This window comes from Prunus dulcis, chromosome 3 (assembly GCF_902201215.1).
Source record: "Prunus dulcis chromosome 3, ALMONDv2, whole genome shotgun sequence".
Lineage (NCBI taxonomy): Eukaryota > Viridiplantae > Streptophyta > Magnoliopsida > Rosales > Rosaceae > Prunus > Prunus dulcis.
This window is the reverse complement of record NC_047652.1, coordinates 1,065,182-1,077,470: the sequence shown is the minus strand read 5'-3', so window position 1 is coordinate 1,077,470 and position 12,289 is coordinate 1,065,182. Positions and strand designations below refer to the sequence as shown.

General features: G+C 35.4%; 1 protein-coding gene and 1 non-coding gene across 2 annotated transcripts; one reads left to right on the top strand and one right to left on the bottom strand.

Moving 5' to 3' along the window:
• Positions 1-402: 402 nt before the first annotated feature.
• Positions 403-6,471, bottom strand: LOC117620672 (probable disease resistance protein At4g27220). Its single transcript, XM_034350809.1, is given in 6 exon segments — positions 403-1,335; positions 2,186-2,839; positions 2,933-3,325; positions 3,842-3,967; positions 3,969-4,099; positions 4,102-6,471. Coding segments are annotated over 6 exon segments (4,464 nt in total). The 5' UTR covers positions 6,434-6,471; the 3' UTR covers positions 403-507.
• Positions 6,472-11,880: 5,409 nt separating this feature from the next.
• On the top strand, positions 11,881-11,958 carry LOC117623645. Its single transcript, XR_004585174.1, has one exon. It is a non-coding gene; the product is annotated as a small nucleolar RNA Z122 (small nucleolar RNA).
• The last annotated feature ends 331 nt before the right edge of the window (positions 11,959-12,289 follow it).

The following is a 12,289-nucleotide window of genomic DNA, read 5'->3' as shown; positions in this document are numbered from 1 at the left end:
GAGCTCAGAGATATGAACCAATCCCTGAAGCCAAAACCAACAGAGCTCCGACGTAAATCACACTTGTATCACAAAGCAGTTATAGACATGGCAACACAAGCATAACACAACAGGAATTGGAATGCCTGAATGCCAACACAAATCGCACAACCATTTCCAAATTCTTCGGCCTGTGCCTTGAGGTGGCCGCTTGCAAGCTTGTATCAAACAATTAATATTGATCAGATTGGCAATGGGGCAAGGGCGGGAACTGCTGGGTGAGGGTGGAACAGAGAGAATTGTCAGAACAAGTAAAAATGTATTTATCAAATGGTATCCACTACATACTGAATGAATGGTCCCAGTATATACTTACTATTTAGGACCTGATGTGGTAGTCTTTTGCAGCAATAACTTGTATGGGCAATCAGCTGCTTTTCCCCCTGGAAATATATTGTTGAGCATTACAACGAAACAATCAACCAAACATTTTATTAATATGAATGACAACTTACCGTTTCATTGCCATCAATCTTCTTCTTTTTCTTTTGCTTCTTCCACTTCCTCTGTTATTTGTAGTCTTTCTGGTCTTAAACTGCTTTGGATCAATGACCCATCAAGCGAAATCTTCAACTCGATCAAGCATTTCTCAACAATTAAGGAGTTTAATGATGGGACACTGATAGTGCAATTTCCTGATGAGCAAAAGCCTTGCAGACTGGGTAGATTAGAAAGTTCCAAATGTTGCAAGGAACTGAAAGCAATCTCGTAATAATTTCCAGAATCTTCTTCATCTTCGTTGCTTGCCACTATCTCTATCATGCTTTCACATTTCTCAACTTCCAAGCTTTTGAGTTGGTGTAAACATTTAGCCACCGAATAAGTTGTTAAGTATTTCAGTCCCTCACAATTTGCTACGTGTAAAGTGGTTAGTTTGTGAAAGGATATTGCGGATGAAGTTAGATTCTTTAATCTGCCACAATCGTACACCTTTAGACTTTCCAAGTTTGGAAAAACTGATTCAGAGTTGTCATTCCCTATCCCTAGATGCATCAGCTCCTCCATTTTTCTGAGAGACAAATTTTTTATGTGCGAGAGGGTCCTCCCAATTACATCTATTTCCCGGCTACTAGTTCCTTCATACACAAATATTTCTTTCCAAGGACCATTATAAACAATGAGATTTTCAAGATTATGTAAGTTCTCAAGGAAATGAAACGACTGGGGGTGTGCACAAGAAAAGCGAATGAATTTTAGATTGCGAAACAACTTTGCTAGGAGTGGACCATAAGCTTCGTACCAAATCTCTATGTTCTTGTCCAAGCCCAATGTTTCCAAGTTGGGGAATGGATTACCCTGAAATAATATCAACGTATGGATGTCATTGTCAACCCATTTGGCCAGTTGCATAACTAAACACTATAGTCAGTGGCGTTCACTTGGTCACCAGGGACCAAGGAACACTGTGGTCACCTCTTGTTAGATCTCATCCAAGGGCAAATAATGATTCAAGCCTTAATTAAATTTTAAAAAAAAATTAATTATTTTTAAAAACCTCAAATGTGGCCACTGTTCTCCATTGAACCTCCCTCTCCCTCAGTCTCTTCTCAATTTCCAGTTTTGATTTTTGTGATTTTCTTTGGGTTTTTCGTTTCTTGGCTAAATTAAGTGTTTATTCAGTTTTTCTTTATATAATCTTATTCGGTGATTTCATGTACTCTACCGAGGAATGAATCATTGACAAAGGAAATCACAAAATTTAAAGCCTGAAATTCATAAGAGAGAATCCTACACATAAAAGAAAGGAGGCATTTCTGGATAGTGAAATGGGGAAACGTGAGACAGTGAGAAGAAGCATTAATTTTTATTTTTATTTTTGGTTTTTTGTTTTTTTGTTTGTTTTTGGTATAATTGAAATTTAGGGCAGTATTTTTTAAATAATTAAATTATTTTTTTAAATTAATAAGGCTTGAATTATTATTTACCGTTGGATAAGAACTAACTTCGACAAGTCTTTATTATATTGTACACGTCTTCAGTAAATTAACCCCCTCCACTATTGCTTTAAATTTCTTGACAAGATGGAAGCCAAAAAATCATTTTAATAAAAGAAAAATCTCAAATACTTAATAAATAAAAAATTGTAAAGAAAATATATGAAGAGGAATTTAACTACAGAAGCAAATAGTGCAAGAGAATTATGTACCTTGTCAACTATCAAAAAAGGTTGTTTGATTGGTGTACCCGAATCAAGTCTTTCTTGGAATCTTGAATATTCGGAAGCAAAAATCTCCACTTTACCACATTTAAAGAATTCCATATATTTGAGTAATGGCCACTTGGAGACATGCAGCCTCGGATAGAAACTCCTCAGTTGGGGCAGATTAACAAATTTCATATGTGTTACTTTAGAGAACACGAACTCCTCAGTTGGTGTCGTTTCTACTCCTTCCTTGGCAACAATTTCCTCCAATATTCCACAATCCCGCACATTCAACTCCCTTAACTGCTGAAGACCTTTGGCCACTGAGGCTGGAAAGATATTTTTCAAACTCTCACACGAATTTATTTCTATATAATAAAGATTTGGGCACTCAAAAGTTTTCAACTCAGTGGTTGATGTGTCATATGTTTGTTCAAATACCACTTGTAGTGACTTGCATTGTTCTATGTTTAAGGTGTCTAAAGCATTCAATCTTCCCATCATACTTGGCGTAAAGATATTTATTAGACCCTGGCATCTCAAAACTTCAACTGTTTTGAGCTTTTGAAAAGAGTTTGGGGCAAGTTGGCGGTGCCATATAGTCCTCAACTTAGGCATGTCACGGATGATCAAGCTCTCCAAGCTAGGAAATCCTACCTGTAGATGGGGCAATTTCATCATATGAACTTGTCTCTTTCACGTTAATTGGAAACAAATGCTGAAAGAAAAAGAAATAAAGGTATAATTCACCTTTTCAGCCAAAAGAAAGTATTGTACATCAGTCTCTTCAGTTTGTTTATCCACTGTAACGTTTTCACTCTTCGAATGAAATATGAATACCCCCAGTTCACTACAATCTTCTAGATGCAACAGCTCTAAGGATGGAAATTCCACATAACTTCCTGAGCAGAATCTGGTGAGGCTTGGAAGATACTGCAGCCGTAGATGTTTTAGCTTGGGAAATATGTCATCTGTATTTTCCTCACTGCTGCCAGTTTTTGTTACTATCTCTTCCATGATTTGACAGCTAGCTATCTCAAGATGTGTGAGTTGGACAAGACTTCTAGCCATGGAAAATGAAAACAAGAATCTCAAACCACTACATCCATGCACGATCAAGCTTGTTAAGTTGGGCATCAGAACCTGTGTATAGTACACAATTCATGTTTAATTAGGAAATGACAATTTACATGCTGATTAGTTGTATAGATTCCAAAATGAGTAGACATAAAATGGAGTAAAAATGACAGAGAAAAGTGGAGTAAAAATGTATCTGAAAAAGAAAAGTTAAAAGTGTTATCGATAACACATTTTTATTGAAGATCATGCTTGCGTCATAATATGAATCATTGAATATTGTACACTAATTAAAAACTAATACCTTTTCTTTCTCAATAATAAATTAATATACCGTTTAAATGAATTGTAACTTGGATATAATTTCAATCCTAGTACTACATAATCCCTGGAGAAAGAATATGCCTCTTTTTCTAATTTGAGTGGATTATTTTCTTCCTGCAGAAAGAATGACCAAAATGAAAAATATACAAAAGCAACTTTATTTGTTAAGAAAGGTCGGGCAAATGAAACCGCAACTTTATATACAACAAATCCGGATGATATGTAGAAATGCCGGGCAAATGAAACCGCAAAACGTACCTCCCCATTCATGAAAAGTTTCGTGGGTCCACCAATTTCATTCTCCAAAATGATTTCTTCGGCCTCTCTACTTACAACTGACCTGCTGCCTTTGGAGGAGAAACCAATAAGCTTTGGCAGATTCCGCAAAAGTCAAAGATCGTAACTTTTGAAAAGGCTGAGCTATGAGTTGGCCGCAACATACAGTTCCCAAATTAACAAGGTTGTCAAGAGATAGTGATTCCAAGATGGGGAAGGCATGACTCGAGTTAATGACACTTCATCATTGTTTTGGACATGGAGATTTTTCAGTTGTTTATCACTGTCACTTGCTAATAAATAGGAAATAATATTTGCAGCCTCCATCCCATCCAAGTCCAGATGTTCACATCCTTTTAGCAGCAATTTTACACCTCGGTCGAATTGACTGTTCGTAGTGAGCTTGAGTTTTAACATGTTAGAGGAGGTTCCGTAAATTCTAGGATAACTAGGCCAACAATCACCAACAAGTATGGTGTATCTTTCTAACCTTGTATCCGAGAACACGTTTGCTGGAAGAAGCTTAGCATCTGGAATATGTATGTCCAATGCTGTTAGTTGACGCAATTGTTTCAGCTCTGACACGCTCGCATTACTTCTTCCATCAATTAAACCTCCTTCCCATTCCTTAAAGCTTCCTATTCTCAAGTCTTCTAGACTTGTCAAGCTTGATATAACGCCAGGTGGGATCCGTACAAGTTCAGAGCAATCCGTCAAATCCAACAATTGTAGACGAGTCAATTGCCCTATTTCTTCGGGCAACTCTTTAACCTGGGAGTGTATAAGGCTAAGAATTTTCAAATTTGTTAGCTGTCCAACTAGAGCTATGTCCCCCAACACGCACTGATCTAAACACAAAGTTTGAAGATTTGTTAGGGATTGAAGAGATGGAGGCAGTGATGGGAAATGAAGTCGTGTTAAATCTAACACTTTGAGTTCCTTCATCTTTTCAAAAAAGTTGCAAGGGATTTCAAACGAGTTGTCACTACTCACCAAATGAAAAAATTTCAGTTCTGGGCATTCCCAAGGTACATCGGGAAGCTTGGGGATAGTACATCTTCGGAGAGAGATTAGAGAGCAGTCTTTACTTGGAGAGAGACTTTCATCCAACTCTGTATAAGCTCTTGATAAGACATGTTGATCTCTAGATGCAATTCGGACAGCAACATCTCGTACAACATCATGCATTCTAACACTTCTATCGTCATAACCGTCAAGCAACAAACAAGAATCTTTAAGTTTTTTAACCAATGAAAGCAATGCATTCCATGCCTCTTCCACTGTGCGAACATTTTTAAACAAACCCAAACCTATAGTATATTTCAACAAGTCAGAGAGAGAAAAAGCATAGTTACTTTCTGCCATTATTCCACAGAGCAAGAACAACTGCTTAAGCTCCTCGCTATCCAATTTATTGTAACTCCACTCTATTATCAAGAATGCTATTTCTGTCGATCCTGTTTTCTCAAAATTTTTGAAGCGCCTCAAGGTATCTTTCCATACCTCTATAGAACTCTCTCTTAAACCGCTTGCAACTGCAACAACTAAAATAGGCAAACCTCCGCATTTTTTGGCCAATTCGTTTGCTACTCCCTCTATACGGTTCTCTTTAATAACAGCACCTGACCTCTTTACAAACAAACTCAAACTTTCTTGTTCACATAAAAGGTCAAGCTGAAAATTCTTTTGCGTACCCATCTCAGAAAACAAGACTTCCTTATCTCTAGATGTCAACAATAAATTACAAGTCCAGACAGGGACAAGTCCTACGGCCTCCAAATCAATTCTTCTCAAAACATCATCTAAAATTACAAGAGTCTTCTTGTCTTTTATCCTGCGCCATAAACAATTTGCCCTTACTGCCATACTTTGAGGTTCCTTCACTTCCATACCTAACTTTTCAGCAATTTCTTTTTGAATTTCCATGTCGTTTTTTTCTTTTACATTAGGTATTATAACCACTTCATCAAATAACTTCTCTTCTTTATTAACTTGTCTATAAACTTCTTGGGCGAGTGTGGTCTTCCCAACACCACCCAATCCGTACACCCCAATCATGTTGGTATCAGGATTTTTCAGTTCCTTCATGATTTCATTCACCATTAAAATCCTTGATTCAAAGGCCATGTAGTTTTGAGAGGGCGTGGCACATATCTCTTCCAGGGGAGGATCGTAAGAAACACTAGGAAACTCTTTTTTTGCATGTAGTTCAATCTTTTTTGCCAATTTTGTTGATTTCCTGCTAAACTGATGATACGAAACCAGATTAGAACATACTCCACGGAAACACTTTGTCTTTGCTTGGCATTCATCTCCCAAAATGTTTTCTGCCTCTCGAGTTATCTCATCTGCTTCTGTTCTCCAGTTCTGGACATCAGTTTCTACTCCTTTACCATTTCTTTCAACTTCATCAACCCTATGCTTCATCCGGTCTTTGGCAGCATTCAAGTTCTTCAATTGACTCCTCAGACTTACAAGGTTGCTTTTGTAGTTAATTAGATAACCCACTTGTCGCCCAACTGGTTCAACTGTGTACTCGATTACTTTAGAAATAATTCCGCTGAGGATCTCCATGGTTTTTTTTGTTTTGCCTTTAGAATGAGACTCTTGTATCTGTTGAATAAACGAACCCAAAAATAAGAAAATGAAAAAGAGTATAAGAAAAAATATTAAACCAATTGAAATTAAGGAAGGAAACTAAAGGGCATACCCTAGCTTGTGAGACTAAGCTTAAATAGAAGAATACAGAGTATCAGTATGCAACACTCCCAAATCTCGAAACAAAAAGAATAGTTGTGCCACAGTTTTCCTTTAATTTTTTGTTTTAGCAGTGTTTTAATTTTTGCAACTTTTTAAATTTCTTTAATCGAAGGGACAAATTTCTAAAGGAAAAAAATTAGTTGGATTTAATTCTGAAATATTTATTAATTAGGTTCAAATAAAGCTACCCATAACAAAAATAAGAACATAAAATAGCAGAGGAAATATATGAAGAAGAAAAAAAAACAAATAAGGAAATAAAAAGACGCACCTTATACCTTTCTCTCTTTTGGTTACGAATGAGGTCAGTTCCCTTCAAATATGCTTACAGAACGCGGGAGCACAATTGGTCTGGTAAATGAGACAAAGCTGAACTACCACAATGACACAATGAAAATCAAGGGACAAACGAAAACCAGGAAATCTGAAGGCAGTACTCTCTTTTTTTTTTTCTGGTTTTTTTCGTTGGATTTTTAATTTGGAAGTAAAGCAAAAGAAATCTAAGCAGAAGCTGGTTGCTGCAATGAAGAAACCGAAGGTGCGCAGGAGACTCTTAATCAGAAACAGCAGTTACTGCAATGAAGAAACTGAAAGTGCACAGGAGACACTTAATTAGTGAGGGGTGGCAATCATGAACACAAAGAAACAAAGCGTCCAACTGTCTTTCAGTATCATTGTTGTTTGGCTCTCGCACTCAATCATTGTTTTTCAATTAAACCCAAAACTGTTATAATTAAATGTAATTGCACTTCAATCTTGTTTGGTTTAGCTAACAAGAGTGGTAATTTATGATTATATTTTGGCAACATGGCAAAAATTGGATGTTGTCTTATGTGTCGGCATCCATAAAAGAAGGCATCATATCACGGTCACGTGGAGAAGAATAAAGAGAGCTATGTGGAACAAAATAATTCAATTCTTATTATGTTGCTATATGGAATCCAATGAAAAATTCCAACTTATACAAAATAATTTTAATTGCATTAAATGTATAAATAAAATGGTATTATTTAATGAGTACTGCTATTTGAACTAACTTTATCTGAACATAAATTTATGCGATGTCAACTACCACTTATTTAATTTCAACCATTATCACATGGGAATTTCATTCTGACCCCGAGCTGGTTTTTTTTGGCCCCATGGCAACCTTTATTTGTTTTTGTGTTATGGTTCATGTGAACTGATCGACATGGTAAGATAACTACTCTAATGTGGGCCCAAAGCTGCTCTATGAATTGCGAAGAAGATTACAAGTAAATTCTCAGAGCATGGCCTCTTTAGGGTAGGGTGGGCACAGTACGATTTGGACCAATTTTTGTCTCAAATTAGAACCGATCCAGTAAAAATTCAAAAACTGTCCGGTTTGATTTGAACCGATTTCGGTTCCAGTTCGGCTTTGAACCAGATTATAAAAATTATTTTTTAAATTGTTTTGTAATACAATTCTCAACAGAAATATTATTATTTTACTTGAAAATTAACAAATATTCAATTTTATATAAAAATAAATATTAAAGTTAAAAAATAGAGATATTTTGAAATTGAACTTGGATAAATATTAGTTTTTTTTTTTATAGTGAAATTAAAAAATAGCATTAAATATAAATATATATTGAAATTATATATATTTTTAATTTGACCCATCACCAGCGACTGGCTCCTTGGGAACCCAGAAAGGAAGCCAACGCAACCACCCCACGAAGAACAAAAGAGCAAAAAAAATGTCATACCCATTTCACCAAGAGGAACCCAAAGAGATAATCAGAGAAGACTGAGAGAGACGACGCAAAGAATGGGTAAAGACAACTGGAGAAACCCTAACCCTAGCCATCAAGGCTCTCCTCGCGTGAACTAGAGAGCGACCCATTATTTAACCGTTATTTCTAAAATATCAACTTATAGTTCACTTATATTATAACAAATGAATTCGTAACACATATGTGACTCTTAGACAAATTAAAAGCCAATTTTTTGCCCTTTAAAGAATTTTAATTGTGCAAAAGGTTATTTTTTGAAAATTAAATGTTTAAAATTAGTACTAATATTTAAATTTTTTTTCAAATTAAATGGACTTTTACTCCAAAAAAAATTTAATTTCCAAGTTTCACATAACATTGAAAGAGGCTGTTCTATTTAGACTCATATTTTTCTTTGTTCACCCTGGTACTTAAAAAACGTGTAGAGTTTAAATAGAAAAACTCTAACTATTTATAAAGAGAAAACAAATAGAGTGAGTGATGCTCAGTCTCAAGGCCTGGTGTAGTTGCTGATTGCCCAAATTAAGAACAGAATCCACTGCTATTAACAACAAAAAAACAGAAACCACTGCCTCCAAAGTCCAGGCAATCACCGAATCATCCACCGTGGGTAAACAAGAAAATCTTTCCGCCAATTAAGAATGCAATTAAATTCAACGATTCTTGGGAAATTCTGAAGAGTAACAAAAATAGTTGGGCCACAGTTTTCCTTTTAATTTTTTATTTAATTTATTTCATTGAAGAACTAAATTTGTAATTTACTAAATGAAAAAAATAAGTTGGATTTACTTCTGAAATAATTAGCTTCAAATAAAGCTACCCAGAACAAAAAGAAGAACGTAAAATAGCAGAGGAAATTAAAAAAATACAAATAAGGAAATAAAAAGATGAACATTAATACCTCTCTCTTTTGGTTACGAATGATATCTGTTCCCTTCAAAATGCTTATAGAACACGACAGCACAATCGGCCTAATGATGAGACAAAGCTGAACTGCTACTACTTTCTTTTTTCTTTTTTTGAAAGTAAAAGCAAAACAGAGGTGATAGTAACAGAACGAAAACCAGAAATTCTGCTTCTTCTTTTTTAAATATATATAATGAATAAGGTTTTTTGGGAACAATGGCAAAGAAAAAGCGAAACGAATTGGTGAAATCAAGGGGCAACGAAAACCAGGAAATCTGAAGGGGATTTTTTTTTTTTTTTTTTTTTTGGGGTGTTTTGATTGGATTTTTAATTTGGAAGTAAAGCAAAAGAAATCTAAGCAGAAGCTGGTTGCTGCAATGAAGAAACTGAAGGTGCGCAGGAGACTCTTAATCAGAAAACGTAGGTTGCTGCTGCAATGAAGAAACTGAAATTGCGCGTGACACTCAAAGGCACTTGTTCTTGTTCACCAAAAAAGAAAGGCACTTGTTCTTTGGCCCCACGAGAGAGAGTAGGAGAATTGGTGCTTTGCTTTAATCAGTAAAGAGATGAGAATTGGTGTTGTGACTGAAAAAAAATTAGCAGGGTTAATATCACAAAACATCTTTAAGGTTTACGAAACTATCATATTGCATTTTTATTTTTATTTTGGTCATTTGTGGTCCTCAAGGTTAGTATGTGTGATCACAAATAGTCTCTGCCATTAGGTTTCTTCAAAAACTCCGTTAGTTTGCTGACGTGACATATATATATATATATATCACAAAACATCCCTGAGATTCATGCACCTATCACAAATGGTCCTTACGAAATTTTTTTAATTTTTTCATTTAAAATTCATAAAATTTTGGTTTTTTAAAAAAGAATTTTAAATTATTGAAAAAAATTATATATATATTGTATTTTAAATAGGCTCCACATACATGCCACATCAACAAACTAATGGAATTTTAAAAAAATAATTTAAATTTGGAACTACTGTGAGAGAGAGAGAGAGAGAGAGAGAGAGAGAGAGAGAGAGAGAGGGATTTTGTTACAGCATGACTCAATTGGAACTACTTGTCGAGTTAAATGATGTAATTGCCTAAAAAAAAGTTCACGGACTCAATTGCAACTGGAGCAAAGTTTAGGGATGTCTACAGTTAAAAACCCTTAAAACAATTACCTCTGCTTCTCAAAAGGATGCTTTTACCCCTTATTTTGAAGGACAATTTGACAGACTTGGATGGCAGGATTCAATTGGAACAATGTGTGAAGTTAAAAAATGTAATTGCCTCAAAAAAAAATTCACGGACCTAATTGCAACTGGGAGCAAAGTTCAAAGACGTCTATAATTAAAAATCCTATATTTAAATGTACTTTAAATAAAGTTATTAACCTCTTTTTTCACCAAATAATAAATTTTGTTAGTATATATATTATTGTAGAAAGATTTAAATAAAGTTGTAAAAAAAATGTAATACATAAGTTAAATTTGGTGTCGTCCCATATCGGCCCATTTAGCGGTCCGGTATGAACACAATCTAAGCCCATATGGATTAGGGCTGTGAATTCGGACCAAAATTGATGATTTTCATAAACGAACTTACCCATCACAACCCGTTTATTAAATGGGCTGATCAGCCCGTTTGACACAGACCTTTTGAGGAGGGGAGATGCTCTAGTTGGATAAGCTGATGGTGTCGAACCCAACGGCCCACGCAAAGTGAGGAGGTGATTTTGTAATTCTAATGAACATCGCGGACAATTGAAGAAATGCACCCACAAACCCTAATTTCTGCTTCTATATAAAATCAACCACAAACAACTCTGCAGCTGCTCAACGTCTTTCATCTCTTTGCAAATCTTCTTTTTCAAAAGTTTCATTTTATAAAATCTAAGGAGTCGTATTGTTTATATTTGATTTTCTTGAATAGGATTTGCAGAAGGCATCTACTATGAACCTCTCTGCTCTTCTTTGTAGCCTAGAGACTACGAAACGATGCGAAATCAAATCCGAAAGGATTGGTTCTTCTGGACTGGCAGGCTCTCATACTCTATTGGGTTCTGACCTTTTCTCGTAAGTGCCACAATTTTCTCATCTCCCAAACACCCACCTACCACTTTTTTTGCTCGATGATGATTTCCTTTGCTTTAACCACACCGAACTGAGAATTGAAGGGTTGGATTTGCCCTCTTCTGAATTAAGTCAGGTAGATCAATGGCGGTGCTTCCTGTGCTTGGTGTTGCCTAATGACTCTTTTGTCTAAGAGTGGTGGTTGATATATTTCTTTTATCTGACTCTTTCTTTTAGGAAAGAGAAGAAGGTTTTGCCAAGCATTTGAAGCCCTTCTGTTATTCTCTGGGCTTAAATCTTGAGATGGTTCTACCCAACTCTTTTTATGTTCTCTTATGTGGAAAACTTTGGCCCTTGACTGAGAGCAACCAATCACCATTTCTATGCTAATTTTTGTTTTTGGGACTTTCTTTTGGGTTTTTTGCCCTGAATTTTATCATGAAGGTTTTAAATTGTTTTACATTTGGATGAGTAATTCAATTGTCTCATAATGTACTTTGGATTTTATGTTTGGCATGGATTTTGGGGAATGATGATTAAACTGTCTCATAGGGTTCTGCTTTGCTGAGTTATGTTTTGCACGTCAGTCTGATCCCAAATTCCCAGTTTTAAAAAAAATGTGATTTGTGATTCGTTGCGATTGCCTTATGATATTTGTTATAGTTATTTGTATTGTGTCTTTTCCCTCTGTTAAAGAAAATTTATACTAATTGTTTTGTGTAAATAAATTACTTTTTTTTTCCCCTCTGAGAAGAGATTTAGAATAAGATATTCAGCATTGTTAATTTGGACCTATAAAGAACCATAATTGTATAACCAACATGAAGAGGGTGGACATGATTTTGGGCAAACAGATGCCTTTTTGCATTAGTGTGCCGATTTAGAAACTCTGAGTTTGTGTGAATCCCTGGGTACATTATTGCCTTACTG